At 30.6% G+C, this 27604-nt stretch overlaps 3 protein-coding genes across 11 annotated transcripts in view; all 3 read right to left on the bottom strand.

Moving 5' to 3' along the window:
* Amph (amphiphysin) overlaps positions 1-8615 on the bottom strand; it is a 149231-nt gene extending 140616 nt beyond the window's left edge. For all 4 annotated transcript variants that reach the window (XM_033340081.2, XM_076618918.1, XM_076618919.1 and 1 more), the window contains exon 1: positions 8406-8615. In XM_033340081.2, the coding sequence (XP_033195972.1) occupies positions 8406-8474 (69 nt within the window). In that variant the 5' untranslated portion in view covers positions 8475-8615. The remainder of the gene's footprint in view (positions 1-8405) is intronic.
* An 849-nt stretch (positions 8616-9464) lies between these two features.
* Positions 9465-18636, bottom strand: Mapmodulin (acidic leucine-rich nuclear phosphoprotein 32 mapmodulin). Of its 2 annotated transcripts, none has more exons than XM_033340094.2 (8): positions 18359-18636; positions 13875-14018; positions 13582-13701; positions 12543-12655; positions 12347-12453; positions 12168-12241; positions 11910-12000; positions 9465-11661 (listed from the first exon to the last, which is right to left on the bottom strand). In XM_033340094.2, exons 1-8 carry the CDS (start codon positions 18404-18406, stop codon positions 11600-11602), a joined length of 759 nt encoding a protein of 252 aa, XP_033195985.1. In that variant the 5' UTR covers positions 18407-18636; the 3' UTR covers positions 9465-11599. The 2 variants fall into 2 exon arrangements, with proteins under 2 accessions (XP_033195985.1, XP_033195984.1); XM_033340093.2 differs by lacking the exon at positions 18359-18636 and adding an exon at positions 15774-16110.
* Positions 18637-20939: 2303 nt separating this feature from the next.
* LOC117164209 (uncharacterized) lies at positions 20940-27576 on the bottom strand. Of its 5 annotated transcripts, none has more exons than XM_076618634.1 (6): positions 27263-27576; positions 26950-27131; positions 25855-25923; positions 25214-25372; positions 24316-24547; positions 20940-24207 (listed from the first exon to the last, which is right to left on the bottom strand). In XM_076618634.1, exons 2-6 carry the CDS (start codon positions 27124-27126, stop codon positions 22730-22732), a joined length of 2115 nt encoding a protein of 704 aa, XP_076474749.1. In that variant the 5' UTR covers positions 27127-27131; positions 27263-27576; the 3' UTR covers positions 20940-22729. The 5 variants fall into 5 exon arrangements, with proteins under 5 accessions (XP_076474749.1, XP_076474750.1, XP_076474748.1 ...); XM_076618635.1 differs by having other exon boundaries at positions 20940-24039; positions 27263-27571; XM_076618633.1 differs by having other exon boundaries at positions 20940-24547.
* Between the last annotated feature and the right edge of the window lie 28 nt (positions 27577-27604).

Genomic DNA, 27604 nt, shown 5'->3' with positions numbered 1-27604 from the left:
AACAAGATTCATCGGTAACAGGTGATTGAGAAACTTTGCCCGATTCCATAAAGATCTGCTAATTTTGAATGCACGTCAGAGCTATTAAAAGTAATTAAACTGTGTCAAATTAAATCACCACGTATTTAAATCGATCACGTTAAAGACAAATTTCCAGATACATATTTTTATTGAAATATATGTTTAAATAAATATTAGGCATATTTAACTTCTCTGCGACAAAATAGCGATAATAAAATATAATATATAAAACGACGAAAATATAATAATACGAAAAAGCGATCAAATATCGAGCGATTATTGGGAATTGCGAGAATCGAAGATGTCGAAGTGGTTTCGCAGTGAAACTGGCACGCAGTGTACAGAGAATGTGTAGAGAAAGTAAAATCAAATCCAAGCGAGAGAAATCCATAAAAATGTTTTATTTTGCTGAAAGAACGTTCCGGCGATCGATATTGTTTATTTAATCATTTGCAACTTGTAATTCAATTTGTCTCAAGACTCTTGAGGAGGAATATTTCATTTCAGTGAGACATTATCCTGTTGTTATTCATTTCATATCAATTGTGTATTATTTTCCTGTCGCGCTCTTTGTATGACGATAAGAGTCTTCTTATGACGATTCTGCACAGAAAGACGCGAAAATGGTCCAGGACGTTGCACAGAAAATTGGGACCGCTTGTATAAAACATTACAAGTGCGAAGAAACGAGTCTTCAGGAGAAAAGGAAAACTCACGCATCGACGTAGATAACAAATTCATTAAAAAGTGAAATGTATCTGTGGAAAAGACTGTATGTGCCAGCTCTTAGTTGCAAAGAAAGCTTAATATCTCATTGATTCGTCTGTATGACACAGACAGAAGCCAAAAAAAAAAAAAACGGGTAACTAACAATTATTTACATTTATATCTTTCTGTAGAGAGACGATGCTGTGCCATCTTATTCTAACATTGTTAACAATTATTTGGAAAGAGAAATTCCACTTAAATTCTGTACTACGGTATTCTTAGCGCTATGTAGGGCATTTTCCAATAAAAAAATCAACATTTTTCAATGTTCGCGCTTGCAGTGTTTCCTACGACCACTTTTCGATTATGAAAACAAGGTGCAGACTGGATGGTGAAATTTAATCGCTACGTTTCGTACGCGTCGCGGCTTGGGTTTCAGGAAAATTGGAATATAACGGAACTGCAAAGGGTGAGGCAGTGTCTTCGAAAGCTGCAAGCTCGTAGATATATTTGCCGGCAGTCACGAAGCAAAAGCGTCCGGGACACGGCGACGAGAATAGTAACTGGTAGGCGAAGTTGACACGATAGAAATCGTAGCCTAGGGAGAGACTTTGAGCATGGAGACTTCCGTCTCTCTACACTTTCATGCGATTCCCCCGGTATTTGTTGCTGAAACGCGCAGAATCATCGTACGGATACGTCCGTCCAAGGAAAAACAGTCAACTGCTGAATAAAAGAACTGAGACACCGAGAAAGTTTAATGCAGCCATTATTTACTTTCACGACTCGAAATCACTTTTATCGTCTACCATCCACCGATTCCCCTTAAACTTTACGAACTGGATTGCTTCCAGTGAACAACACCTCGCGGAAGTGCTTAGCCGACCAATTTGCGGCTGCGAATGTTTCTTTCAATTTACCAGGCAATTCGATACAATTTTTCCGAACAGCTACAAATTTCATTTGTATCGATTGTCGGACTATTTGAGTAAATTGTTTAATACAATACTATTGTCATTGTTTAATACGATAGATTTGACTGTAGATGCCACAAACGCAAGTAATTATTTACATACTGTTGTGTTTAAATTATTTAGTAAGTATTTATTCAAATAGTTGTTCGAATAAATTGTTTGAATTTTTAAATAATTTTATTTAAATAATTCGAATAATAAACTGCAATAATTATTCGCGTATTATTACACGTACAAATACAACAAATAACTATTTGAATAAATACTTGTTAAATAATACGAAATAATTGTTTGAATATACTATTTGAATTTTAATAATTGATTAAAATAATTCAAATAATTATTCGTATATTATTAGACGTACAAATACAACAAATAACTATCTGAATAAATACTTGTTAAATAATACGAAATAATCGTTTGAATAAATTATTTGAATTTTAATAATTGATTAAAATAATTCAAATAATTATTCGTATATTATTAAAAGTACAAATACAATAAATAATATCTGAATAAATATTTATTAAATAATATGAATGAATAATTGTTTGAATATACTATTTGAATTTTAATAATTGATTAAAATAATTCAAATAATTATTCGTATATTATTAGACGTACAAATACAACAAATAATATCTGATTAAATATTTATTAAATAATATGAATGAATAATTGTTTGAATATACTATTTGAATTTAAATAATTGATTAAAATAATTCAAATAATTATTCGTATATTATTAAAAGTACAAATACAACAAATAATATCTGAATAAAATTTATTAAATAATATGAATGAATAATTGTTTGAATATATTATTTGAATTTAAATAATTGATTAAAATAATTCAAATAGTAAATCCAAATCATTATTATATATAAAACAGCAAATAACTATTTGAATAAATTCTTATTGAATAATTGTTCGAATAAATTAGTTGAATTTAAATTTATCTATTAAAAACATATTAGAAAAATGATACTTTTACACGATGGAACTAGTTTCCCAACATGTAATGAAGATCAAATCAAGATCAAAATTCAAATCTCAGAATTTATATTTCCCTACTTGTAACACTTGCATCGACTACTTGTGATAATATAATGTCCACGACATTATAAACTATTATACCAAATGCGATTCGCATTTGGTTAAAAATTTTATCTAATATGTACCTGACGCATGGAATTTCTCTTTAAGTAAGGATCTCTTTGCGTGTTTATCTTTAATCTACGTGGATATGCTGTTGTGCAAACACTCTCAGCAGCTCATTATTTTCATATTTTCAAGGTACGGTTAGAAAATAAAGTGCATTGCTACGAGCACAGCGAGAGAATAAACGTGAAGAAAGATTTCGATGCGATCTATTGGTACTTCGTCCGACACGAGCGGTTTATTTTGTAAAACCGATCAACAAGCGAAGGAACCGGAACCTTTCATCGCATAATTAAGACATAAATCAACGAAGTAGATCGATGTTCCGCGGATAATAAAATTATGTCCGAGATACTTTTTATTTCGCTAATAGCACACATAGTATTGAACAGGACGAATGGATTGACGTTCAAACTGCAAATATTTAAACGATGATTCATTGGAAAAAATTCACCTATAACATAAATATTACAAATATATAACAGAATATGCAGTGACCCTCGAAATTATGTGAATACTTATAAATATAACACGCTTGGTTGGCGCCGTAACAAGCTACGCCTATCGCGATTACGTTGAAAATATTCGAAAGCGATTAGAAGATTACAAAAATATGAAACTTACTAAAAAATTAGTATACAGTGTAAGTAATGGTTAGTACAGACATATATATATATATAATTAATTCCAAAGGTGATATCATAGTACTGCAATTTGCTAATGTAATGAATAATTGACTGCTCAAATACCTCGATCTGTTCGTAATAAATATCCTGTAATTTCATCCATTTGCAAATTCATTTCGCCAATGTAATCGTGATAATCACGTTTCACTGCATTGCTAATGAAATTGCAAAATCTTTCGCACAACATAAATAAATAAATCCGACATATCCAGAAAAGTTTCTACAAGTGTTTAAATAGCTTCGTATCAATTAAAATACCAATTACAACTAGACTGCGAATATTTATGCATTTTTTTGAAATTTTACGATGCAAGAATGTACGGAATGCGTATGGTATACGAAAATATATAACACATCCTTAGGAAAGGTACTCGTTACAATTTTTAATAACTAATATCCAACCTCTATCTAAATTCCATTTCCTTGCTCGTGTCTATGAAGATATAAATCTGCATAAAATTCCGCGCTCGAATTATATCAATGCACAGTTACGTATTTCCAATCCTAATCGAAACTTCTTTCACCGTACGATCGAAGATATTGGCTTGGCAACTAAATGATTACGGATTTTGTCAATACCACGTAATGACAAAATCCGCAATCACTTAGTTGCCAAGCCAATATTACTGCGATTTTACGAATTTCTACCGATCATTTGAACTTCCTCTGTCGCCCTTCGCAGCATCACGGATCACATTCGACTCCCGTTTTTCCATCTTCGTTACAGACGACCAATCGTCCTCTCAGTTTCACCGGCACTCGTGCAAATGCTAAGCTAAATTCCGATACAGTGCACGATACGCTGCATTTCTACAGCACGAGAAAAGGCGCAACATCGTTTGCTGTGTTAATGGTCTTTGGTTTCTAGTACATAGGAGCACTGGCTTTCCTCGCCTCGAGTGACTCGCTGAACTTTTTACGTGCGAGTGCCAATGCTCTCGCGATCGAATCTATCGTCCCTTCTTCCTTTGGAACATCGATCCCGGCTTATCTGTACAACTTTGTCGTATGAAAAAGCACCTAAGTCTGTCTGGTCATCGAGACCGCTAATTTCTCAATGTTAGCCCGAACGTATTTTATCGACGATTTTTCATAAAAATCTTAATGTCACGTACCTTTGACAATTGCTCGTAAACGTAAACTGACACGGCAAAATCCTGTTTAAAGACTTTAGATTTTTAGACGATGATATTCTTGCTTTCAGTAGGTATAGCTTGGTTACTTTGGTTTATTATTGTTAGTACAGTATTATATGTGAACGTATTATGATTTCGTGTACAGCTAACGCGATGCTCAATTTTTTTTTGAGAAAGGTTTTGGAGCAAAGTGTATCAATGGCCATAATGAAAATTTTGAAAATAACGTAAGCAACTCGTATCGAGAGCAAAGTAACCTCGGGACTTTTAAATAGGAATTTGGAAAGTATATTACGTTTTGGTGTTTTATTGTGATACGGTAAATTCAAATAGAAATTTCATTGTCAAGAAATGTTCGTATCTTTACTACTCGTTTACTTGGAAGATTATTACGTACATGTTTATCGCTGAATATCATAAAATAATTTTCTAACTTTATTGAATTTGAATAAAATTACTCGGCAACTTTATTCGAATATTTCGTTAACAATTTAACAATACGATAAACTGTTTTCGTAACAAATATAGTATGCTTTGTGTTAAATAATAATATTCGTACGAATAAAATATTATTAATCAATGACACATCTGTGCATGAAGAAGCAGATACAACGAGAAGAAATCCTTTCACGGAGCTTCCTCGAGGTATACGAAAAGTCTTAGAAAGGTTTCACGCAGAATACCTTGAAGAGCTACTTAACTTTAGAACGTTTTGACTGCTCGTTATCTAAAAGAGGAAGATAACCATATTTTCAGAAGAGGCATTCGTCAACCTTCTCAATATGATCTTATCTAAAATCATCAAAACTCTCCAACGAGATCTATAGAAAGTTAAAAGATCGGAAATTAAATAAATTCTCATTGCAAGTATCATAACTTATAATTAATTCTTTTAACAAAAGATATTTCTCGCTCGTCTTTAAATTTGTCTTCTTATCGTGAAACATTTTTCATACTCTAAAATGACGACGTCGTATAGTTTAAATAGTTGGTTATTAATTTTATCGACTATAAATTAAAGACCAATTGGCGATTCTCGTTCCCTAAATCTCGTCGACTGACACACATTTTTAAGTACAAGTTTTCGAATGGAAGCTCGATTTTCTCCTCTTTTTTTTTTTTTCAATTGAAAACTACTCACCGATTCGGACGAGAGTGGTAGCCCTAGCATGGCAATACCATAGACCGGTTCTACCAGATAAGTCTGTATAACCACCATCACGAAAGCAAGTTAAGACACCTACGAATTACACGGTCTTACGGTATATCGCAGGTAAATACCAACGGCGTGTTTTCCTTCGTTGAAAATCTAAACGCAAAACGAGCGCGCTTCCAAGGAATCAATGATCCTTGCAAGTTATGTACTTGCGTACTCTATATAATGACCCACCTTAATCTCAACCTTTAAAGAACGCTGTTTCCTTATAAAGATGTTCTTAACATATTATGAAACAAAATCACGTTAACGAGACGCTTCATTTGTTATTTCCTTTTAATTAATTCACGTTATTAAACTGTCACAGTTTAATGACGAATGGGAGTTCCAAGAATTTGCTGAATAATTTTTCTACTATTTTTTTCCATCTAGATGCTACAATTATATGAAATTTGGAGAAACTGAAATTGAATAGAAAGAGAGACTGGTTTAAAATCTTTACTTTGATTGGAAAAACGAAACAACGATTTAATTTATTTAGTTTTATTCATTAATGAATTAAGTAGGATCAATAGATATATTTTTGTACAATAACGTTTATACGTTTTCCTGGTAAATATAACAAATCTGTTCTGTAACTTTTATTATACGTAGGACATTTTTATTTAAATTATTATAACTATAGTGTACTATAATCTGCATTTATATTGTGCATAAAAAACGTTACAAGAAACTATAGTCTTAAATGAAATTCTAGATTAAGTTGATATATCCATTATTTACTTTATACAATAATACAATTCGACCGTCAATTGTACACATAAATGTTATAAGGAAACCGCGAAAGGTATATTGATAAAATCTCTAAATGTGTGATAATACAGGGAAGGTAAATACTGTTCAAACTAACGGTGTATGTGTTACGATCTTTCCCTATCGTCAATTAATTTCCAGGTCATTTTACAGTGGGTCAATAACTCCTTATAATTTAATCAGGAAATTTAGATAAAACAGGCAAGTAAGTTGAAAATAAAAGAAAACAAGTTGTTGAAAAATGTGATAACTGATAAATAAATAAATAAATGTGATAAATTTATCTTACTGAATCATTTCTCTGTAACAGCCAATATAATATTTATGTATATTTTACGTTACCTAAGCATACAAATATATTAATGAAAGTTGAATTCAAAATAATTGATAATAATACATCGCATAGATAAAACTTGCACCACATTAATAAATATTTTTCCAAAGTTTAAATACGATGAATCCGTTACACGAAAAGGTTACATTATATTCAAAGATAATGGCAAGTCTATTAATGAAAAACTTTTTAAAAATGTTGGTTCAAGGTCTAAATTGTAAAATTTTAAATGTTTTAATAAATTTTAAATTTATTCATAATCTTTACCGATGCAGCAAGAATATACGATAACAGCAATACCTGAGTAATAAAAATTTTGACCAATAGCGTTCAATACACGTTTTTAATACAAGCGTTACGTACTAACGTGTATCATGTAGTACCGTACAGTATTGTTAGACACAAACTGAACGAAACTAACGATATGTCATCCGTTTTCTCCTAAAAAATAAAACGTACGAACGAAACTCTTGTCAGGAATCGGTTATATAATATAAAACGTTGTAAAAAGCACAACTCTACTTCTAATTGCAGAGAATACGTGCAGATTTAATGTATAAAATTTAATGTATTAATTATAAATAGATTTGATGTATTTAATTTAATTATTTAACGTATAATATTATAAAAAGAATTGGGTAAAATACACTGACGAAGTGTATAGCGTATTATTACATTAACTCGATTTTTTGTAATTTCCAAGAACTGAAATGTATGCTGACACGTGCATTATAATAATAAGATGTAAATAATTTTGAAAAAATACATAACGGAAAAAAGATTTCAAAGACTAAGATTATATTCACTGGCGGGATTGTAGCTCATTCTATTTTAAGAAATTCGCAAGTTTGAAAATGTAAGCATTCGACAGAGAGTAAAATATTCGTGTCACGTGATAATCTACGGCTTACAACACGTATTTCGTTGAATAGTGTGCGGACTAACACTGAAGATGCACCTGTAACATATGCATTATTACGCTGAACTAGGCCCAAGAGTTGCATAATTGTCATTTTAAATGAAACTCTGCTACATAACTTGTACATGTTTACCGCTTATATAAGTCACCTCTGTACGAGCGACAAGAAAATCCAACAAATTGTTACCGGCTTCTTCGCAGATTCGGATACAGCCTCTCTTACAATACATAAGTACGTGTTGTCAGTGAGATGTCAAATTTTACAACCTTATACGAACGAAATAGATTATCTGAAGGGTTATGAGGCTACATACTGGAACATTTAAATAGCAATATCCATTCTTTCAAACACGTTGAAACATAGAATATGTAGCACCGAGGGTTGAAACGATTTGTAAAAGCACAATTTTGTTCGCAGCGTACAAAGGACTGACATGCTCTCCGAAGAAACCTGTTAGGAACGTACAAATGTATGTATGTCTCTTCGCAGCACTTACCTTCTCCTTCGCTCTGCCTGCATGTTTTTGCACTGTTTTCGCAATCAACGCACCCTTACTTTCAGCCATTTTCTTCACGTTACTTAAAAAACGATGACTTTGTTACTTCTCTCCGCAAAACACTAATTTCAACTTCGAAACCGACGTTACTAGCTTCCACAACGAACCACAACCTAAACGCACGAACGGAAGCGCGGAGAAACACTGAAGACTCGACACGAAACTGCGCGCCGAGCATGAATTACCGCACTTTCACAGGGCGTCGCCTATTGGCAGCACCGTACATGCTCTCGCGTATTTTACCTGTTGATACAGTAGAACAAAGGTAAAGATAGATGAATGAAAAAAATCCAATAGGATTAAAATTCACTTGAAACTGATTTTAGGATACTGAGTCGAAAAATTACTTTAAATATACATTAATTATACGATTGAAAACTTTAGTACTAACTTCTCAAATATTAATTTATTAATCTACCATCCAAATAGATTCTTAAGAATTATAAATTTTATATACGTATACTGTAACGATATAAGTATTTAATTATGTGTATAAGGTTACAATAATGTCAAAGCAAATATACTTATATATATATATATGTATATTAAACGTTATATGAGTAGTATAAACATGTTTATAATACATTTTTATAAATTAATGCACATAAAAATACCCTTTTTTAGATTAAAAACAAAATTAAACCTAAAATATAAAATTAATTGAGTGATACTTTAAATATTTCAACTATTAGTTATATAAATGATATCAGACACAGAAAGAACGAAAACGTTAAAACAAAATTGTTTTTATTTTGAATATAAAAGTCATAACTATTTATAATATTTAAGATTTTAATTATTATGATTTTTATATTCAAAATCAAAATATTCCTTACTGCTTACATCTTCGTTATATGTATATATATAGATGCCATATACATATTACATGAATTACAGAGGAAAATAAAAGAAAAAATAAAATTCTTAATATTTTATATATATAAATATGGATTATGTAGAGAGTGGAAAACATATTAATAATATTTATCACACATCATCCTTGATTTGTAAATGATTTTATTAATAAATTATTTTTTCTTATTTTGTGATGAGGATTGCTCGAAATAAACAAACGTTATGATAAAGATCCACTTTAACAACGGAACAGACAGACAATACAGAGATGTAATAAATCTGATAATAGAAGGTGATAGATTCCCTTACGTAAATGGTCTATCCAAAATTGCAATTGACAAAAGTGTATGTGTCGCGGGACGCGCGGGATGTTTAATTATTTATAATTTAACTTTTTAATTATTTATAATTTAACTTTTAATACATCCGCGCGAGCCGCAATTACAAATTGCAGATTGGAAATTTACAGATTTGGACCTGTACATGTCATATACTCATTGTACCTAATATAAATTTGCTTTAGTCTTGGAAAAATTGGATAAGGCCATAACCAAACTGGCGACAAAGAGGCGCCAGATCCTCGACTCTACCATAATTTTTTTCTTATAAAACCGATCTTCTCTTGCACTCTCACTCGCTATTTCACTCCCATCCATACTCACGATCACGTAGTTAATTGGTAGTCCGTCCAGTAATCCACTTGCTACAGTCTCACCATTAACTACATCGTCTAATCCATCTTTCACTTTTACGCCTATTTCTCGATACTTTATCTTTCCACTCTAATCTAAATTTTGCGTTTCTGACTTTTTTTTAAATACAATTCAAAAGTGCGAAAGCGCAAGTGTAAATATTTGTTACTTTTTAAAAATCATAATTGTAATTTAATATTAATAATAATATTAATAATCATTACCCATTAACTTCGCACTTTAATCATCACGAGATGTGTCAGCGCTATGGTAACTTCAGAGACAGAAATTAAAGGTTATTATTGATTTACAGTAATTTTGATTCTTTTCTTTATGTTTAATATCATATTCCAATATTTAGTGACTTGTTGTTACATATAAACAATACACATCCATTAAGTAATTTAATCGTAATAATAAAAAATTCTACAGATTTTCTGATGTAAAAAAACATTTAATCATTGCAACTGAATGCTTGCAACTGTAAACGGGAAGATATTACAATGATGTCATTAATCAAATGAATTTCTCATATTAGAGCATAACACGTAGCACATGGAATGCCCAAAAGTAAATAACAATAATCTTAACAGCCATGTTATGTGCAGCTTAATGCCATTATATATAAACACCTGGAACTTAAAATTTACTAAAAATTACAAGAATACCACAATATCAATTGTGTTCTTATATTACTTCACAGTCCTTTCAAGATATCTTGAAAAATATCAAAACTATTTAACTTATATCAAAACAATGAAACACAGAAAATACTAAAATACCATTTATGTGCTAAACTGATTTGTTTTTGTTCATACCAATTATACATTTCAAACACTATTATTATTCTAATAAACGAAATGTACATACTTTTTTTTCTTTACTTCCTTATTCTTATGATGTAAATTCCTACCTTACGTCTTTCATAGATATAAGCTCAATGTATGAGCAACATATATTTATCTCTTTATTTTCTGTCCCAAAAATCACAGAGGCATAATGCACCTCAATGTATGGTGTAAACCTGTACAAAAGTTGTTCCTCATTTACTCTATACTTATTCATGGTACAATAATAATGTATTTAAAATGTAACTTATGTAACCTTAGTACTGATTAACGATGACTGCATTCCAGCGTGACCAGCCTTTGGCCGACTGGAGCTAACAGACAAATACGCTCCTTCAAGTGTAAAACTCCATTGTTGCCTTTTTCAAGTCATTCAATATGTGATCTTTCACCCACTATGCAACACCACTAATACTCTAACTATATACTCTATATAAAATATCGTTAGTATAACTAAAACGCGCTGTGCCCAGCTGGAATGCAGTCCTATTTTATCCCATCATTATCCCCCTTTCATTTTCATTCACATTCCTCTTCTCCATAATGGTAATCGTTTGTTGTTCCACAGACAATTCGTCAGTCAATGATTTACTGATAAATTCACACCACTAACTGTAGTCTGTCATTGGTCGGTCAATTAGTTTGATTCCCAGATGTTCACTCGGCGGCTCAATTATTGTTATTATTTATATGAATTTTACACTCATTCAACAGAATCAGAAGCCTGCTCTTTGTAATTCTAGTTTCCTGAGTCTCCCACATCTTCATGTTTTCTCTTCTTACCTCGAGCAGGAGATGACTCTATATAACGCGATAAAAAAGTAATAAAATTTATGGCATTATACTCTACGAAAATTATTTCCTTTTTAAATAACAAGAAAGACTACTTGAGACAGAATAATATAGTTCATTTTAAGGTATTTTATATGACAGTTATAGATAAGTTATAGATAGATGACAGTTATAATAAAATATTTAAGATAGTAGATTAATATTTCAGTAACAACAATAAAACCAATGGATCTATCTGAATCAAAAAACTTATTTACCTTCTTCTTCATCCTGTTCATCATCTTCATTGTCATCATCTTCTTCTTCTTCTTCTTCGTCACAGAGAAAGTCGTCTTCATCACTTTCATCCTATATTATAACGATCAAATAAATGCATCCATTAATCAAAAGATATAAAAAGCCACAACATTAATAATCATCTTTAAAGTATCTTTAAATTAAAATGTAATTTATAACGAAATTATTACATTTTGTATACAGTAAAAAGTCTAAAGTTTGAAACATGAATAACTTACTTCAAGACCGTCCTTGTATACAGCTTCTAATCCTACATCACCCTCCTCAAAGACAAATTCTTCTTCATCTGAAACTAGAAAGTTAAATATTTGTAATTAAAACATAAATCTCTTTCTTCACTTTGTTTTGTTTTGTTATTTTAATAAATGTTTAACCTAATTTTCATCTTTTAACTAACCTTCCTCACTATCTTCTTCATTAGCATCTCCATCTCCATCTTCATTCCCATTTACTTCATCATCCTCTCCTTCACTATCATCTACTTCACAATCGTCTGTATCAAATCTATATAACATAATATTTTTAATTTTATCTTTTAATGCATTAGCAAAAAACAAACCAGACAAATGAAACAATTCTTTAGCATTACATACCCATCAAGACATCGAAGGCTGGGAATAAGGCTAAAAACTTTCTCTCTATAATTGTCCAAATTTGTCACTTCATTATTAAAGAGATCCAAATTTTTTAAATTTTTAAACTCCTTCTGCAAAGAAAAACAATTTTTAATATATCTATTGATACTTACAAAAAGCATATATATATATATATGTCAGAGATGGAAGGGCACCAGACCTTCCCCTGGAACTCTGGGAAAATCCGTAAAATTGTAATTAAAGTTTACAGTTGTAATTAAACAATTTGCCATCATTCTGCCTAATTGTACTTGTTTGCGATTTGTGATAATGAACTTGGGCTCAAGGCGACCATCAGTCGCCAAACGTAGCCGCGGTCAATGGGAAGGGCGCTCTAACAAAGGTGCAGAGTGATGTTATGATCCTCATTAAAGGAAATATCCATAGAGGTACCCGACAGTAAAACATGCCAACGGTTCCTTCGGACAATGAATACCTGATGTTGAGGCACGTACACAGCACAAGTCTGGTTAGCCCGAGGACCCGCTATAAAACCTGGGTTTTTCGGCAATTAAGATCTGTGCAAACGGACAGGCAGCTTTTGTCTCAAATCGACCAATCGACAGCGACGTCGATCCGAGGATCTTGTGTACTTAGACACCCCACCATAGTTGGCCTCGGTAGCGTCATTGGGACGAAAATTCATTCTTTCTCGAGATCTCATCGGCGAAGGGAGTAGTACACGTTTGAGTTAGAGCAAGTATACCTATCCTCCCGTTGACCGTGGACTCGTTATCGAACCTAAGACCATCATCACTAGTGTCGCTAGTGCCTAATCGCCGCTGTTGATTGTCGGATCGGTAGTGTTCGTACTCGTAGTATCAGGCCGTATCTTCGTTATAACACAACGCTGGCCAACTCCAAGGGAGGTCTGTCAAACGCCCACCACCCTGTTCCTGACTCTTCTCCGACATATATATATGTACAGGGTGGTTGGTAACTGGTGGTACAAGCGGAAAGGAGGTAATTCTACGCGAAAAAAGAAATCGAAACTTACTAAAGGTTGAAGTGTATCGAGATCTTTGATCTTGTTTCCACTAAGATTGAGATGAGTTAACTTGGGACTTGACTGAAGAAGATTTAAACCTCCAGAAATTCTGTTGTCACTAAGTTCCAGCTATAAAAAATAATAGTAATTTGTATTGATTTCAATTCATCTTTTATATTCAACATTACATTTTATTTAAGATATAAAATGTGCCACTATATGTTATTCTTAAAAGTTTGCAAGAAATAAATACTTTGTAGATTACATTTAAGATAACAATAATAGATATGCTTTTTGCTTACCTTTTTAAGACTTGACAACTTTGGAAAGCCTTTTAGACTGGTAAGACCCACATTGATGAGGCTTAGTGATTCTAATGCAACAAATTCATCTGTCAGACCTACTATATGCGTGCTCCGACAATTGTCAAGAACAAGTTCTTTGATCTGAAAAAATAATAACATTTTTATAAGTATCGTACTAAAGTACAAGAGCAGGTAAATTACAAATATTACAAAAATAGTATATCATATTCTATTCATAATTGTACCACAGATACCATATGTCTCCGTTTATTGAAAATAAATGTGTATAACGATATTTTACAATAAACGTAACTTTATATACAAATGATAAAAGCCAAAAATAAATAAAAATTTCCTAATTAGAAATAATAAATTTCTATGTATGTAGTTTCTGCATTAACCACTTAAAATTTAATAAATTGTACAAAGATTAGTGAGATAATGAATATCAAAGATTAAGGAACAGCTTTGGTTACAGAAACTGTCCGTATAAACGACGAGACTATTGCATTCTTAATTACATTTGTAAGCTCAGTATATAGTGAAGGCGTGAATACGAAAAGTTGGTGGTATATGAAAAAGGTAATAGTCGCTAAAATTCAAACGAACGATAAGCTTTCGCGGGAGATGGGCTATTTTATTGATCGGAGAAAGAGAAAGGTGAAGAGAGAGGGGAGATAGAAAGGAGACAGGAGAAACAGGGAGGGGAAGTGTGAGGGGGCGCTCGGGATACAGGGGTGATGGTAGTAGAGTGCACGACGCGTCTTGTTTAGCGGCATCAGAAAAGCCGGCAAGCGATAAGTACTGACTGCGGCACGCGACAAGCGAATCCGAGTAGTTTCAAGTTCTAATGTTATCGAAATTCATTTCTTATCGCAAATTGAAATGAATTTCGATACAATTCGTTTTATCTAAAATTTGAAATTGCATATTAAAAATATAATTACTCTATATTCTATTTACTATAATATAATCGTCTGAAACAATTTTACATAGTAAATGAAAAAAAAAAATTGTTAATCGCTACTTCATAAAATTCGAATAAAATTCTGAATAAAGCCGAATATATCGCTGCGTAGCAAATTTTAGTGACGACAAACCGCTTTCACGCGAAGCCTCGTCGCATGTCCTTATCTTAGATTCACTGCCCGACATTCCGACCGGCCGGCTGATTGGCTGCGCCGTGCGTTGCACTGATCGTAGTGGAAGCGTTTACGAGAAGTTGTCGTGGCTTATAGGAGCGGATCAATGACAGCTACAAGTTAACTAAGAGATGGATAGAAGGAAATATTTGATGAAATTTTGAGATTAAATTAATTTAAAAAAGACATATGTTCTTATTTCATAGAAAATAGTTAACAGATTGTTTGATATGTACGTTAAAATGATAATTTGAAATGCAAAATTCTTAAAATAGTATAAAGAAAAGAAATTTCTATATAATGAAACTTTTAAAAATTAAAATAAAATCTTATATTTTCGTATCGTTGATAATAATTTGCAGTTTCCTAATATATTTAAATCGATTATTAATAAGAAATATATTTACTATTGTTAATATCAATATTTAAATTAAACGGAAAAACTGTTTTTGAAAAAGATTAAGAACGATATTAAGAAATTTCACTTGATATTAATGAAACATGATATATGAAATCGCGTTGCTTTTTATGGAACAGCTCATAAAATAGTAGCTACGGCACTGTTGAATAAACTGCATCGCAACGCCGGTGGTTAACGTGATGCAAACGCCCACGCATATGTATTATACTCTAATGTATCGAGAAATCTAGATAATGGTGTCGAGTGTTGCTCAATTGTTGTAATGAAATTCGTAATGCAAGGTAAAGATGTGAAAAATAGTTATTTTGATTTTTTTACTGCTCGAGAACGTACGCGTGTCAGTTGGTGACAGAGTGGACTCGTCCAAGATGGCTGCACAGTGATCAGTAATACGCCATAAGACATTATCGGAGATTAGATACATAAGAAACCTTATGATCGGTTCAGCATCGTTCGTATACATTTTAATGGCTGGAAATAATCTTAGAACATATGCTATCTTACAAAATGTAGACAAATCTAATTGTCAATAAGAATACACTCGCGCGCACCGGAAGACAATGGCGACGTTCACTCGCACGCGCATCTCATGGCAGCACCTCATGGCACGCACAACTCTTCCCGCTGATAATTGATTTACATAATATACTTTTACCACTTGTGAAAAAATATGTAGACCGTGTAAAATATGGCACGGATTAAAAAAAAAATGTCACAATGTTAATTTAACAATTCAAATTACGTTTATATGTATATCTAAACCTATATTAAAGGCGATGTAAAAGAATATTTATTGTTAAGAGAATTGTAGTGTAAAATACGATTCACGATTTATTGCTTTTTCAAGCCAGATTTCATGTAATAGATATACCTTTTGAGTTTTACACGGTAGTTTATAAATAGTGTCACATTTTACATTAATTATATTCGGTTTTCGACTCATATATTAACTACAATTCCAATTTTGTCACGAAAGAAACAAATCAACTGATATACGTAGTATCTGTAACGAAGAAATGAATTACGATGCAAAATACAATCTTCGGTTCTTATTGTCTGGTAAATTCTTTCAAGTTCAAGTTTCCATTTGACCTTGGTGGATTTAACGTTCTTGGAATACCGAAAATCGCGGTCAAAGGACTGTTAAGTTCTGACATAATACTTTATGTGTAAGCACCCATAACTTGTCAGCAGATGCATATGAGGTTGCATATGTTTCGAAATTCGTTCGAAAGGGGCACCATCTTGTCAAAGCCTTTTTGTACTTCACTATTGCGTTGTACATAAGATCAACGAAGAAGCACATTGCTAATGATATTGTAATATATTTGAAACAAACAATTTTCTAAAATGCCGTATAAACGATCTGCTACGACGTGGTTGCCTCTGTTAATAGGAACACACGTACGATGCACGGTAGTTTAAAAAGAGAGGCTCCTAGAGACAGCCACGCCACGCTATAATTTGATCACTCGACTTGCGTATAACATGGCATTTTAAATAAGAAACGATTATGTTTGAAATTACTTGATTCTCTCAAAGAAATTTATCGATTATGGAAACGTACAAATAATACAGTACTATATTGATAGAGGAACTTTCTAAAAAAAACAACGTTACTTTCACACATTTTCCAAAATATTTTTAAGATAAATTTGTTATAGAAAAATTATTACACGAAAAGTCGTCTAGAAAATATTTTATCGGATTTATTTTAACGTTCTAATTGAGAAACGCGTGTTTATACAACATTGGAACCTAAATACAAAAAATTAATTTCTCTTTGAAATTAATAATAGAAAGGTATGCTAGAAATTTTTTAATTCGAATACTTGTTCTCTAGAAGAAAAATTTCAGAAATATAGAACTGATTAATTACGAAATTATTGAATACGTTTTTAAAAATTAATTAATTATTGGTCCTATAACCGAGGCAAACTATGTTATGAAAATAACAATGGAGTTACTACCCGTTTAGTTGCTTAATATTTGCGTAAATATTTTTCGTTCAACTTCCTCAAATTGATCGAAATAAGCACAAAAAATCAGCCATTGCAAAGAGCAATATCTCCATTGATTAAACATGTTTTACTTTCTATGCCAACGACGCTAATTCTACGATGTATTACATCACAAATCAGCAAGATGTAGTATATATAATACTATAGGTTTTATAGTAAATAAAATAATTCAAGTTCAAATGTATTTAGCTGCGGGTTGTATAGTGCTTTCTCTATGAACGTAATAACATCTGCGGCGCGATAAGGGACACTTCGTAATTCAATAGAAAGCTCCGTACGCTAGAAAAACTTGAGAAAATTTGATAAACGATTGGTTGATCAACTATTCGTTGAATTCAGAGAACCAATCAGCTTTCGAGTTTCTCAATTTTCCAGCTTATACGATACAACTGGCAACTCGGAATCTTTCCTATCTGTATCAGTTTCTTCAAATTTTCCGAGAATCTGGTAAAAAGACACACGCGATAACAGAGTACGAACTCGAAATAAAATATCGGGACGAAGAGAGGGAAGCAATAGGAGAAAACGCGTCATGTCGAGAGACGAAGTAATGAAAAATGAAGGAGACAGGCCGTTTAAGCGAACCACGCCATGCCTGTTACTCTTGTGGTAATCGTAGCATCTCGTGTCGGCATCGAGAACACGTCTTCTTGCCCGATAAATCGTCGAAGCCACGCGGTCACCGTCAAGAAATCCGAGTTCTCGTGCGTCTTCGAGAAGCCAGTGGCGTGCCGCAGAGCGAGTGCGTGGTGTCGGTGTCGCGCGAGGGAACACAATTCTCTCTCTGCACCCGCTCTCAGACCTGTACACGATAGAACACCAAGCACGCAACAACCCGCTGTATCGTTCTCGTGTCGAGCAAAGCAGTACAATAAAATAAAGTGGGGTTCGGCTTACTTCACCGGGGTTCCTTCCCCGTTTTTCGAGCTCTATTCGTTTCTCCATGGCCGGTAAACCCGTTTCTAACTCCGTACACAGATCACTACACCTTCCTGCGTCGCAACAACTCGTCGCAACCTTGCTTTCAAACCGGGAATATGACGGACGGACCACGGTCGGTCACTAGTCGGACAGAGCCACCACCGTACCGAGGAGCCAACCCAACGGCAGTTCGATTCTGGCCTAGGCCCTATGCTCGCTACACTCGACTCACCGGACTGGCGGGGCCCCCACACAATAACAACCCACGAGGCGGGAAACGAAACACATGTCTGGCACTACTTTCGAAGCGACCAATCCCGTTCTTTTGTTCGTTCACGGTACCGATCGACCTGACATCTCGCGGCCTTTTACGCAACTTCACTTTAGCGCGGCTAAATTCATTTCCTTTATATATCTAATTAGACCGAGAGAATTTTCATTCATACAACTCTCCAACGTTTTTCTATTTAAACGTTCGTTGCTTTATTAATTAATCCAGATACTCAATTTCAGGGCTAATACACAAATTGTCTCTTTTTTATTAATGATGGAAGAATTTGGTAGTTTGCACCCGTTACCGCAATCATTTTGAAGCTTCCGGCGCTCGTGTTAGACTAAGAGATTCCTTATGCTTACTTTATTTTACGTAACGTCACCTAAGAAAATCCGACGTAATTCTATGAGCAACTGACTATTTGGCGTTGGAATGAACCGATGCTCTTTGTTCTAGTATCCATTAATATTAACTGATATTAAACAATTGCATATGCGAGATATCGAACTTGACATCGAAATTCATATATCGATAAGACGAAACAATTTGAAATATGTTTCATACTTTCTCTTATTTAATATTCAATTTATTGCTATTTATTATTTTTATTACATATTAATTTTTTGTAGAATATACACACACACGGCAAATTAATAATAACAATTGTGATTACAGTCTATAATATTATTAAAAGGTTTGATTTAATATACATATAATTTATATATGAAATTTGTATTGTCAAGGAAATATAAATTTAGAATTTCATATATTGCATACAATTTTTATATTTTTGTTTATTATATTTTTTTTATAATTTTTTGTAATATCGATATCATTAATACTATATCATTTAAATATGTAGACATTATATAAATATGACTTTTTAAAATTTATTACTATTAAGAGTCGTTAGATATTTTTAATAGTATAATTTTCATTATAAATTAATCGTACAACATAGTTATTTTAAAATGCAATACGGACAATTAAATACTGATTAAAGATAATAAACATATAACTTCATGACAGAACAAGGAGTTTGTTTATGATATAGTATGTCTCGATATAATATTTTTAATCAAGTCGTGATATCTATGTTTGATGCTCAAGTGATCCGCCCCTGCAGGTGTAGAATCCGTGAAGGGTTGAGATCAATATGCGCTCATTGATTGCACTGTAGCTGCGCTGCGTCGGCCTCGTAGAATTTGTCTTCTTTGTAGCACTAAACATTGAGCATGTACCTACCTACTTGCTTGGTTAGATCTCAACGTGCACCTTTCACCGTGTGCACAACTGAATTACAAGACTAGAATAAACGCGTTATACGATGCCACGTAATGTCTTTCCCGTCGATACAGCCTCTCGTTATAAAATTTCGTGATAAGCAGGCGAGTTCGATAATAATTTCGAAACTACCTGTTTCATCGACCACCACACGTTATGTACAAACAAAATTCATGTAAGTTTAATGCGTCTTACAACTTTAGTGATGCTAATATTTATCAAAGGAGACAAAAGTTTTGTTGAAAATTTTTTTAAAATAGTTCAAGTAGTTATTTATTTCAATTAATACTATTTTTTTGAATTATCATTTACCTTATATTTACGTATGAAAAAATTATATTAAAGTTTAATATTAAAATAATAGTGTTAAAGTCTCGTGTGTTTTATCACATGTGTGGATAGGTTTCGTATATTATACGCTTATATTTATGTATGTATATGCATGATTATAGATTTAACTGATGTGTGTTCCAACTAATTCATAAATTAATTAATTATCATAAAATAATTATAAAGTATTATATTATTTTATAAAGTTTTATAAAATATTCCCATTGTTTATCTGCTTTTATTCAAAAACATATGAAAACATATCCTATATATGGTGATTCTATAATACAGAAAATATTTCTAATCCTTCATTGATTGTGTAGAATACAGATTGTATATTAGTTATATATAAATTATTTGTATTAGCCTGATTGTATTTATTGGAAGTTAAATAATATTATTAACAAAATTGTTTATATAAAAGATGGTCTTCATGGATGTTAATTAAGCATTTTAATTTTTTTGATTACTCGTATTTTATCGATATATTTTGATAGTGCATTATATTGCTTTTTATTTCTGCTCTTACTTTATTGACTTCTTTTGGTACATCGGAAATTAGAGAACTAAGATAACAACAATTATACTTTACTTATATCGATTGTACATGTATCATAGTGTACATTGCACGGCCAATCAAATTACTAGTTATAAATAAACATGGCTCTCTTTCTTTAGTCCGTTTTCGTCCTCTGCGCAGTGTCAAGAGCATATTGAATACATATGTATATTATATGTTTCCGTACGGATTACACAGTCCCTTATTATGATTATTCTGGCAATATATGATATTGAATGTAATCTATGAAGTAATAAAAATGTTTAATAACAAGGATATGGAACACAAGGACATAACTAAGTACGCAATTCCATATAATATTCCGTTAGAGTTTCGTAAAATTGTCTTATCCGTAGAGATATAAATTTTGTATAAAAAAATGTAATTGAAATATTAGTAAAAATTGCAAAGATGTGTACATCAAAAATGTTTATTACGAAAAAAATATATATATATTTCTGTATCATTGTATATGTATACATAAATTTACGTAAAAAATATCTGTATATTATTGCAATAAACAATCCATTTATGTTACATTGTACAGCAACTGCTAACATCTCAAAATACTGTAAATGTTGTATAAATACAAATAATTTTGTTTAGATACAATTGCTATTTAAAAAATATAAACAATTATAAAGTACATACATAATATGATTATTATACATTTTATAATTTTGAAGCTTTATAGTTACTACTTTTACAGTACAAATTATTATATTGGGTTATTATGATTTCATTTACTTATTACATAGAACTAAAGTATCATAAAGTATATCATTAAACAAAGATATTAACCCTCTATAACATATGATATGAAAATTATATACTCATGTATCTATATTTTTTTTCATTAAATCTTATTTTGCTTGTTTACTGTTGTGGATTTGTAGTTTGTTAGTATGTCATCATACAGGTGCTAAATGATTTATTCAAAATTTAATGATTAAATTTCAAAATTTACGAAATATAAAATGATAATAAAACACAATTCTGCTTTTTTGTTTTCAAGAGGAAACAAAATTCTAGTTATAGAGGATTACAAAATATGGTAGTAATGAATAAGATTAGCAATAAATGATATAAAATACATAAGATTTCTTAAAAATGTCCATAACAGATCCTATTTATAAGATATACACGTTAATATAAATGATATGTATACATTTTTCACACACTCAAAGAAAAAAAGAAATTGTGTAAATTATAGTTTTACTTAAAAATAATAAACTAAGATCTTTAAATATTCAAATACATCATGAAACAACATGGGCATTGTCTGAAAAACAAAATATATCATTGCATGTATATACATAATATATTTTATGTGTATGTGTAGCCCCATACATGCACCAAATGTATAACATGCAGTTCCGTTTCATACATTTACAAATAAAAAGGTTTATTTCATATCGTTGATTAAATAGAACACACATTAATTAATAATCTTATCTTGAACATTATTTAAAAAATACACAAGGAAGTTTTATAAAAATGTAATAAACAAAAATATTATTTTATAACTATTTTATATTAATATCTCTCTCCTCAATTAAGGAAAAAAACTTGAATTTGCCCTCACAGTATTATTTAACACGTATAGTAGCATTTAATATAAATTAAAAAATATATGGCCAGACAATAAAAAAAATATATCTTGAATTCTTGTTGAAATCAAGGAACTATATAGTTTACATACTTCACATAGTTCGTCGCATATTCTTTTTCGGTATCTATGTTTTATATATATACAAGAAGTTTTATATTAAAAATATGTTCTCAAAATACAAAATTACATGCATAGAATTACGCGTTCTCTTATTTTCATTGATATTCATATTTAAGGATATAATTTTATTACTATCTTTATGTATTTCTTGATAAACATTAATAGCTATTAATGTTTATTGATAATAGTCGGAGGTTCCAGTGTATTTACATCTGTTGAAAGATACTTTTTACGATTTCGTACGTACTGCGACGGTGCTGTTCTAATCCGAATATGACAAACTGCTTTTGCATTTTCTTTCGGAGGATTAATGCAAGTATTTTGTTTTTTAGAATCTGTAACTTTACCTAAATGAGTACAATTCTTCCTCTTGAGATTATCAATATCTTGCCTTATTGGTGCTACTGATGAACGAGTTTTGCGAGGTTGATAATCTGGTGTTGCTTGCATTTTTTCCAGAGCAGTACGTAAAGGTAATAAACCAACAGCAAACGGAATTTCTGTATTAGGAGTACATTCCATTAAATTCACCTTATTTTCATAGTCTTCTGGAAAATCTGACATATCTCCCCACAGTGCACGATTTATATGTTCTATTGTATTTAATTTGGGTAGTGTAAAAATGGAATCAATTTCTGTTGCTTCTGATATGTCACATTTTAATTTATTTGTTATTTTAACTGTTTGCTCATCTTTTTCTTTGTTAGACAATGTACTTTTATTATTCTTTCTGACAATTAGTTTTTCAGCATTCCTACGAGAATTGTTAAATGTCTTCCTAATGGGCTGCATTACATTGTGAATAGCTTGTTCTGGAACTTTACGATCTGTGACCTTTATTTTACGTTTTTTTTTAATACATAATTCTGCTCTATTTGAGAAATTTGATTTTTTAAAGTGTTTTTCCTTTTCTTGAAGATCTTTAACAGCTTCATTATTATTTATAGTTTCTTCCATTTCTTGTTGGTTTAATCGCAAGCTTCTCCTTAGTATTGGTTTTGTATAATTAGAAGCTTCACTGTTTTCAGTATCTAATTCTATTTTATTTAAACTATCTTGTTGGGTATTATATTCAATAATTTGTTCTATTTTCTTACATGTATTTAATGTATGCTGTTCAGTCAAGGTAGTTCCTACTACAGAGTGGATATTTTCAGTACTCAAACTTATAATATACTCAGCACTTTCCATGTCTAATGAGGTTAAAAGTGTAACTGGTATATCGTTAGTGGACGGCTCATCCAATAAATCTATACAATCAGTAGATGGTGGATTTTGAATTATACTGTTCACATCTGTTAGCTTGTTTTTTATGTCATCTATAGATTTTCGTCTCTTATGAGTGTAAACTTTGACACATTTTCCTACTTTACTAGGAACATCAGTACCTTCAAACTTATATTGTGCAAAGTCTTCTTCAATTTGTTGAAGGCAAGATTGTGACAATGACATAGAACTTTCTTCACACTCATCAATATCTGAAAAATCACAGCATTGTTCATATAATAAAGGTTTTAATTCATTATTTGTACACAATGTATCACTATTTATCATTCTATTTTCCAAGTATCTATTTGATACTTCTTTCATTTTATCATTTGTTAATACAATTGAATTCTCAGTTTCTATTAATTTTGTAGAATTTCCTACCGAAAATAATGTATTAGTTTGTTCTGCATTAGTTTCAAAATCTTGTGAATCCTCATATAACATATGCTCTAATTCTTGTTCAGGAGGATCACTGGTTGTATTACCTTCTAAAGATTGGTTTTCACTTGAATTCACATCACTGTTGCTCTCATTACAAAGTACAAAGCACTCATCGTTAACAAGTTCATCACACTGTACATCTATATGATCTGTATTATTACATGTACTGTTTATAATCTCTGATTCAGTAACTTTTTTGTCCATATTTGTATTAATTTCAAAATTTCCTACATTGGAATTCATCATGGCATCAACCACAGTTGTCAACTCTTTAACCTATATATACATAAAAAATTATTAGTATATTTATGTGTATTTTTTCTAATTTTTTCTTGTTTGGATAATTTATGATGATTTTCATATCTTACAGGATAATTTTATGATTGATTTCCTACATTTTTCAAAAAATGATGAGAAGTACATACATAATAGTTCAATAATAATAAAATATAAAACATTTCATTCCAATGTACATCTTTTTTACACAATCGATATTTGTATCATAAAGCTTCTTATGTTTAATCTACTTAGTGAGTTTACACTTACAAGTAATTATGAAATTACATGCAATGCTATACTATATATACTAAAATAAAATTTGAAAATATTTGCAGCTACTGTCTCACTTTGTATATGAAATATTCAAATTTCAAGCAGTTAATAGTGAATTTGTGGCGAATTTTTAGAGGATCAATAAAAAGAATGTGCATTATAAAATATAAATAACACAAGATCGAAAAGAGAAAAGAAGATATCAAACATAAACATAAGTTCTATGATAGATCACAAAATATTTTATCATCTTAGATAACAAAAATAATAAAAGATTTTTGAAAATATTATAAACATAATTATTTAGAATTCTTTTGTAATTTTATTTGGAATATCTTTTGGAAGCAACTTATGTTTATAATAATTTTTGTTAATATTTGTAATACTAACCTTAAAAGTTTTTGTGGCAGTTAATAAAGGTGATAACAATTGATAAGGAATTGTAGTTTCTCCGCAATACATAAATTCAACCATGGCCTTTAAGATTTCAAAGTTTAGATCTTTAAAAAATATAACTGGTTCCTGATCCAAATCTCGTTGTAGAATCTCCTGTTACATCAGACATTGAAGCAAACAAAACATATTAATAGATAAAAGAGTGCTGTATTCATAAATTCTGATAACAATGAATAAATGATTTTTGCTAACCTACCACTACCTTTAATTAAGTGTATTTAAACGAATTTTTAAAATTTATAATATATTTATAGTATGTTACAAAATTTGATGCTATGTGCAAAGAACACTTTTAATAGTGTTAAATATTTTTTAAAGAATTGAGGAACATTTGTATTAAATCATAATATCATCTTCAAGTAGAAAATTTTGGTATCTAAAATTAAAAATTCTAATTTTATGTAAATGTGAACTTTTATAATTGCGTACATGCACATTTTGAAATATATCTACATTTATTTATGTATATCTATTTGATACATAAGAAAGGTATAAAATGTATCCCTGAAAAGCTATTTACATTAGCATATACTTATTTCATTATTTTGAATTCATACAAATTATCTCTTTGATACCTTTGTATTCAATAGATGTTCTTCACAAGTTGTAAAAAGTATGTCCATCAAACATGGTTTCTTCAAATGCTTGCAAATAAATAAGGAAATTCCAATATATAAGGCTTTCTTTAGTTTATATGAACATTACATAATCCCTGTAAAATTGTCCTTTCATAAGTATTCCATATATTTTTTGTATATAATTTTATAGATGTATATACACAAAGCAATAACTAAATAAAATTCGAAATTTTTATTTAATCAAAATATGTTGTTATATATTATGATGTGATATATTATATATTACAATATTATAAAATTGTATACATATATATGATCATAATTTGATATGAGAAATGTTTTCACTATTGTATGTGTTCTTCATAGACTTATTTAATGTAATATTAATTCATAATAATAATAATATAATAAATTCAAAACCCACAAAATAAATTTTAAAGAAAAAGCTACCTATACATAAAATATGATTATTTTAAATTATGGGATTTTAACAAACTTACACAAACTTAAATAATATTTATATATTTGAATTAATTTCATTGTTTTATAGAATTACTTTTATATAACCTGTTAATATAAATTTAAATTTATGATTAGATATTTTTGTAATTTATGATTACATAAGACAATTACCACTTATATGCTACTCAGTTATTTTTAAAGTATATTAAACTTTACAATTTAAAAAAATAACAGGATATAGATATTTATAGTCACAAGTAGTTTTAATATATAAAAAGCTAAATCTAATGTTGCTAATATTATTAAATATAATTTATACTGTATAACTTTTCTTTTTTTTATATATTAGCACTGAATTTTAACTAACATTTTAAGTTAGCTTTGTTATATTTTTTAACAAAGTAATAAAATAATTTTTTGTAAATATCAATTTATACACGTTTAATAATGAAATAGATAATTATAAATAGATAATTATAAAACTCTAATGAAAAACATACTTTAAGTTGTTAATATTTTTTAAAAAACTATAGATATAACCAAGATATGTAAATATTTTTAACATGCAAATGAAAGATAATTTATAATTAATTTCACTTATAGGAAAGTAAATATATTTTTTAAATATACCTCAAAGTATGTACTATTTGATGCTAGGACCAGTTTGTGAACACGTAGCTTTTGTTCTTCACATACAAGTGTTACATCAACAAGTGCCTGACGTTCCAAGAGCCCCCTAAATTTTTCTGTAATGTACCTTGCATGATCAGCCCATTGCAGGACACAGCATTTGGTACTCTCAACCATTGTATCTGCAGGAACAGAAGAGAAACAGAAAAAATAATAAGGTTATAATGTATCAAATCGTGAATAAAATCATCAAAATGGTACAACATATTTTAATTAACAAATTAATAACATTTTCTCTCGTAAAAGTACGTACTGAAATATAATTAAAACGTTAGTTTTCCTCTATCAAGAGTAGTTTGAAAAAAAGCACTGAATCCCTTGATTAAATGTATGCAATCAACCTCGATTAATGATGGATAATGACATAGCGCGTTCATATATTTTCTGGCGACTCTCATGAAGCACCACCGGGAGTGTCGGTTTATAAAAACAATCAGTTTACACAACATTTGCTCACTAACGTGTCGAAATGCACAAAATTAGGACGTAAACTAAACTCAAAAATTAGCCATCTTACATTGAGATATAGACTCTACTTTAACCTACGAATATATTTCTCTACGTAGAATAATGATGGGATAATCTCGAACAGTCT

The sequence above is a fragment of the Bombus vancouverensis genome, chromosome 5 (assembly GCF_051014615.1).
Source record: "Bombus vancouverensis nearcticus chromosome 5, iyBomVanc1_principal, whole genome shotgun sequence".
NCBI lineage: Eukaryota > Metazoa > Arthropoda > Insecta > Hymenoptera > Apidae > Bombus > Bombus vancouverensis.
This window is presented reverse-complemented; position numbering and strand designations above follow the sequence as displayed.

Coding starts and splice junctions, on each gene's coding strand:
- Mapmodulin (XM_033340093.2), bottom strand. CDS start 15,845: ATGTCTTATGGCGTATTACTGATCACTGTGCAGCCATCTTGGACGAGT. Junction 13,702..13,874: donor AGTTGTCAAGTCTTAAAAAG/GTAAGCAAAAAG, acceptor TATTTTTTATAG/CTGGAACTTAGTGACAACAG. Junction 12,242..12,346: donor TGAAGAAGATAGTGAGGAAG/GTTAGTTAAAAG, acceptor TTAACTTTCTAG/TTTCAGATGAAGAAGAATTT.
- LOC117164209 (XM_076618633.1), bottom strand. CDS start 27,126: ATGGTTGAGAGTACCAAATGCTGTGTCCTGCAATGGGCTGATCATGCA. Junction 25,373..25,854: donor AACATCTATTGAATACAAAG/GTATCAAAGAGA, acceptor CTGATGTAACAG/GAGATTCTACAACGAGATTT. Junction 24,548..25,213: donor CTGCCACAAAAACTTTTAAG/GTTAGTATTACA, acceptor ATGTATATATAG/GTTAAAGAGTTGACAACTGT.